The 5,802-nt window shown below is 37.9% G+C and overlaps 1 protein-coding gene across 1 annotated transcript in view; it reads left to right on the forward strand.

Moving 5' to 3' along the window:
• MDN1 (midasin AAA ATPase 1) overlaps positions 1-5,802 on the forward strand; it is a 229,787-nt gene that overhangs the window by 145,683 nt on the left and 78,302 nt on the right. Inside the window, exons 43-48 of the mRNA XM_007951423.1 lie at positions 307-518; positions 827-1,047; positions 2,219-2,332; positions 4,073-4,205; positions 5,281-5,396; positions 5,517-5,581. Coding sequence (XP_007949614.1) covers positions 307-518; positions 827-1,047; positions 2,219-2,332; positions 4,073-4,205; positions 5,281-5,396; positions 5,517-5,581 — 861 coding nt within the window. The remainder of the gene's footprint in view (positions 1-306; positions 519-826; positions 1,048-2,218; positions 2,333-4,072; positions 4,206-5,280; positions 5,397-5,516; positions 5,582-5,802) is intronic.

Here is a 5,802-nt window from a genome sequence, read left to right on the forward strand (position 1 = left end):
CAGCCTTCTGGTTAGCAGTCAAGTGTCTTAGCCACTATGCTACCAGAGCTCCCATATATAATGTAAACATATTAAATATAAATATAAGTTATATGTATTATATTGGTCACCACAACAAATAGAACTTAGCTTGTGATGTTGTACTTTGAAGAATGTATATGCAGATTATTGTGAGATGTTCACATATCATTGCTGTATGCTATAAAGTTGGTCACACGCTACCTAGAAGACTATTATTGCTCTGTCTGCTAGTATTTTGGTAATAATAGCACTTATCTTTTGTTGTGTATTTTTGTCTCCTACCAGCTTGTACAGGCATTACTGAGGAAATATGTTTCTTCTCTGCAAGCACATGAAACCTGGGGTAATTCCATTCTTGCCATGGGACTGTGGCCAGATTCTCTGCCCTCAGTTCACTTTGCTACTGAAGACTCTCACCTCTCTATAGTCCGAAGTGATGGACAGATCTTAGCGTATTGCCTCAACAGAATGAGCATGAGAACCAGCAGCTGGGCAAGGTCAGTGGAAAGTTGAGCTACTGGGTCTCTCTGATACCTTGAGTAGTTTTTGTTTTTGCTGCTGATGGTCATGACCCAACATACTCAACCAGAGTGTTTTGTGGTCCGTAATTATCCAGCTGTAAAATATTAATTTTACTATTCAGTGTGTCTCCATATTTATTAGGTTTATGTTTTAATTGCCATTTATGAGGGACTCAGTTTTTCCCCATTACCTCTATGATATAATATTTGTAAAATGTTCCCAGTTCTTTGAAATGCAATACAGTCTTTCTAGCACTAACTTTGCTCATTTCAATGAATTTCAGGAGTCAGCCTCTCACCTTGCAAGACTTAGAGAAAATTATGCAGTCCTCCAATCCTGAGAACCTGAAGTTCAGTGCAGTTGAGATGGATACATCTTGGATTGATGAACCAGATGTTCTGGCTATGGCTGTTAAATTGCTCATAGAAAGAGCAACCAATCAAGATTGGATGCTCAGAGTTAAATGGCTTTATCATTTAGCCAAGAATATACCACAGGGGCTTGGTGAGTAGAAAAGCTTAATTTGTATAAGTAAGCAATTTATGTATGCTTATCCTGTGTTAGTGTTTCTGCAACTGTGTTATTCTGTGACTGCACTCTTAAAATTAGATCTTGGAGATTTCCTACAAAGAACTTTGTGATCTACCATCACTATTTGTATAGCTCTTTAAAAAAATTAAGAAACAAGTCTGCCCTTAGAAATGTACCACAAGAAAAACTTTTTTCCCCCATTTTAGGCTCTGTCCATATTTCTATCAGATTCAAAAGGAAAAGCTATTATATTAATGTTATTTTTCATTTTTTGAACATCCATTTTTGCTATAGTATTGCCGTACAACCATTTTATCTGGGTAAAGTGTGGCTTTTGTTAAATTCATTTCCATGACATTAATTTCAGTGTCTTAAGAAGCTGTTCTGTAGGAGGGAGATGGGGCAATCTAATTCCGTAAAGATTTATAGCCTTGGAAATCCAGTGGGGGTTGCTGTGAGTCAGAATCAACTCAAAGGCAGTGAGTTGAGAGTTTGGTTGGTTAAAAGTGCATGAAGTTCAGTGCTCCATGTTGTCCCTCTTAGTTTCTTTGTATTTTGTTCTTTCTAAGAGGGGAACCAAAAACAGCAGTTTTACCTATAGTAGTACTATAAAAGTACAAGACATGAAATTTGCTGGTAGAAATTGCTGACTGTATGAGTTCACATTCACCTTTCTGTTCCGTGACTTCCCCTCACTCTCAGAATAATGTACTGTCTTCTGAGGGGTCACCCTGCTCCTCAATCTGAAATATACCCCCCCCCACACACACACAATTACATTCTTTCTCAGTCTTTAAGACTGCTTTCATAAAACTTACATTTCTCAAATATTATTGAGTGGTGCATGTGGTTATCTGTCCAGATATGTGTGGATGCAGTTTGTATGTGTATTCTTATCTGCACAGTCGAGTACAATAGCCACTAGCCATAGGTGGCTACTGAAATTTCAGCATAAATTAATGAAAAATAAAATCTGAAAGTCAGTCCTTAGTTGCACTAGCCACATTTCAGGTGCTTGGTAATTGCATGTGGGTAGTGCCTACTATAGTTGATAGCACAACTATAAAATATTTTCGTCACTGCAGACAGTTCAGTTGTACAGCATTGTTTTAGAAACTGACCTTTGCTTCTCCTTCTTCCACAGAATCAATACGGATTCATTTGGAAGCCAGTGCTGCATCTCTTAGAAACTTTTACTCAAATTCTCTCTCTGCTGGGGTCAGTAATGTCATCAAAATATTGCAACCAAATGTAACAGGTACTACACTTACTTTTGATTTCTAGTTCTCAACACTGTTCTAGAAATATATTTTCCAAGTTCCATGGGAAAGAGACTTCTCTAAGCTCCCACCATAACAAATAGTGTTTGCAGGAAGGCTCAAGTATAGAGATGCAAATTCTGCTTTTTTGTTTGAAATTATTTGTTTAGCCTCCAGCTTTTGAAAGAGACTAATTAGATACACACATAGAAAGAACATGGGAACTGGAAGACTGGCGCTGGTGCTAGCTTCACCACAAACTGACTTGTGCCCACATTTGAAAAATGGGAGAATTAGACTCTTATTTCTCTCAGATCCCTTCCACTTATAACATGGTGTGATTTATTAGTACCATTAACAGGAAGAGTTTAGAACCATGAGATATTTGACCTGAAGGGGAAAATATACAGGATCAGTTTCTTCAGAAAACATAAAACCTTAATGATCAAAGTTATAAAGCCTTAATGACAAAGTTTTAAAACCCATAATGATAAAAGAAACAGACAACCAACCAATCAAGTGAGTTATTCAGGGTTTCCTTTTTTTTTAAATAAGGAATAGAGCAAATTTACTTATTAGTGTAGAGTAATATAAATTTGATTGAACATGGTATTACTGAGGAAAATAGGGTAGCTTCACAGACCCAGGTTTTTATTTTTCCATCTTCATTTGATGTTGATCAGAATACAGCATTAGCCACTGGGTTTGGAAAACTGTGAATGATGCCTTTGCTGCTAAACCAACTACCTTATGTACACTAAAGGGAATGAGGTGAATGGTTAGGAAGAAATCAAACATAGAGAAAACTACTATAGTACTCAGGTTATGGCTTAACTCAATTATGGCTTTCTGGTTTTGGAAGGATTGTAGCCTTTAGAAGCACAGTTTTAGAGAGAGCAGCAGGTTCCCTTTTCAGCAGATACTTCTTGTCCACTGTTGGAACACATTAGCTGTACTTCGTCTTCCTTTCCAGTTATATAGGTATGTCTTTGTTAAGGACTTTAGAGCATGGGCTTCCTCCTTTACATACTTTGTTGGCTACAGTACTGTAGGCCTTTGTATTCTGTGGTGGATGCTTTTTAAAACTGAAGTAGACCATTGTACCATCTTGCCCAGCCAACTTCAAATTACTGCTACCTTTGTTTTCTGTCTTGCTTCCCTTCCTTGGGTCTTTACAATCTTTGGGGAGGGTCAGAATCTTCTCACTGCTGCTTAACAAAACAAGTTCCACGCCCTAGCCAAAGGGGTACGAGGTTGCAGCAGGAGCTATAAGATTGTAAAGAAATGGCTTTTGAGAGAAATAATCTTGAGTTGTTTATCTTATTATAAGCAGATAATAAGAAGCTGTACTCATTCATTTTCTGCCATGCCTGTTTTTTGTGTTCATAGTGACAGATTGGGCTATTAAACTGATAGCTTCTTTTCAGACCAGTAGTGGGAACTGAGTGGGTTAATGCCTTGGTTGGAATGTTTATATTCTAGCCAGAGTTACTTTTATATCTTGCAATGGAATATACTTTCAGGACTAGTAGATATTTTGCATTTGGAAAGGAAATACCATAAAAGTTGTTGAATCCTTCTTTCCTAGTATCTAGGAACATCTTCCTGTTCTGCTTCTTCCCCATCAGGACTCAATGTGATCACAGTAAAATAATGAAAACATTCAACCAAAACTTGCCAGGCAAGGAGTTTTACTACAAAAAAAATTTGTTTTTTCCTTTCTCTTTTTTTCAAATTAGATGAATTTGTGGTCCCTCTGGACCCTCGCTGGAATATTCAGGCTTTGGACATCATTAGAAATTCCATGGATTTCGACCCACAAACGGACCAGTCTGAACAGTTCTTTGCCCTTTTAGAATCTGTTGCAAACAAGTAGGTGAAGTCTGCTGCTCTGAGTACTGTTTGCCTCACTGTGGTTTCACAGGTTTCACCTTTTCTAAGAAGCTGTCAAGTATAACTTATGTGTGTGAACCTGAGAAATGGCAGATCATTAGACATGATTGTCTTCATCACCCCTCTTGCTTTCATGCTTTGCACTCAGTGAAATAATTCTGACCCTCATGTCAAAAAGTCTGCAAATGTTGCAGGTTCTCAGTATTTTAATAGGGTGCTGTAATAGGTAAACTATCATGGCATTAATTATGGGATTTATTATTTAATGTTAAGTTCTTATCAGAAGGTAGTCATATTTACCGCTGTCTTCTGTTGGTGGCTCCCAGCAACTCCTCCCACTTTCACCTACTTGTTCTCTTGCATGTCCTTTCCTCAGCTGTCGGTCTCTCCAGGTTATTTTCCATCCTCAGATGTTGGTGTTGGAGACATACATAGCACCTATATACTTACATATGCACCCATATTAAAATTTACATAATTATTGTTTAAGGGCAATCTTTCCTTGCTCTTTACTGTAATGGTCAGTAGTATTTTTTAATTGGCATCAGTGAGACAGATTTTTAAAAATAACTTTGTAATTGAAGTATAGCATATATACAGACAAGTGCACCAATAATGAATATATGTGTTTGATGAATTTTCACACTGTGATCCCACCCATGTGGTGTGTACTTATACCCCAGAGACCCCCTTATCCTCCCTCCCAATGACTCCGCCTTACTTTCCACCAGGTAACTTCCAACCCCACAGACCAATTTTATTCTGACCAAGTTTAAGAGTTCACAATCCGATTTGTCATGTCAGGGCAGAGCAACAATGAGGCCTGGGAATCCCCCCAGAGTTGGCTTTCTCCAGTCATTTGTCCTGCTTCCCCCACCCCAGTTGCCATCACTTTCACCTCCATCTCTCTGGTGCAGAAGATGCAGAGGCAGGGGAGGACTGGCAGGATAAAGGAAGATGAGGTTCTAAGGGTCCCAGGATTGAACAGGTAGGGGATATGACTGAAGAGTATTATTAGCTGGTAACTTTATTACATTGTTTCATCTCATTCTAGGACAATTATATATCTTGACCGGGAAAAACGGATTTTTACTGAAGCAAATTTGGTTTCTGTTGGTAGCAAAAAGTTTAGAAATAGTGTTTTGAGAATGTCCTTTGAATTTCATAAAGGTAAGGTCATTTACCTTTTTTATTTTTCAGTTAAGCATCTGATTGCGTAATTGGCTGAAGTTGAGAGATGTGTTCACAGCTGCTGCCATTTTACTGATCCCTTTTTAATTGCTTGGCCAGATTTTAATCATTCACCTTGTTTAATAGTAATGGCCAACATTTACTGGGCACTTACTCTCTGCCAGGTACTGAGCTTAATGCTTTACATGACCTTGATGGTGTTTACCCCCTTTTTTTTTTTTTAATTGTATTTTATGTGAAAGTGCACACAGCAAGATAGGATCCCATTTAATAATTTCAGTGTGTAATGTTCAGTGACATTGGTTACATTCTTCACATTGTGTCAATGTCCTCATTATTTCCATTCCAGTTCTTTCACTCCTGTTAACTTAGTCATACTGTTGTC

The sequence above is a fragment of the Orycteropus afer genome, unplaced genomic scaffold (assembly GCF_000298275.1).
Source record: "Orycteropus afer afer isolate SDZICR_OR568_19922 unplaced genomic scaffold, OryAfe1.0 scaffold00011, whole genome shotgun sequence".
Classification (NCBI taxonomy): Eukaryota; Metazoa; Chordata; class Mammalia; order Tubulidentata; family Orycteropodidae; genus Orycteropus; species Orycteropus afer.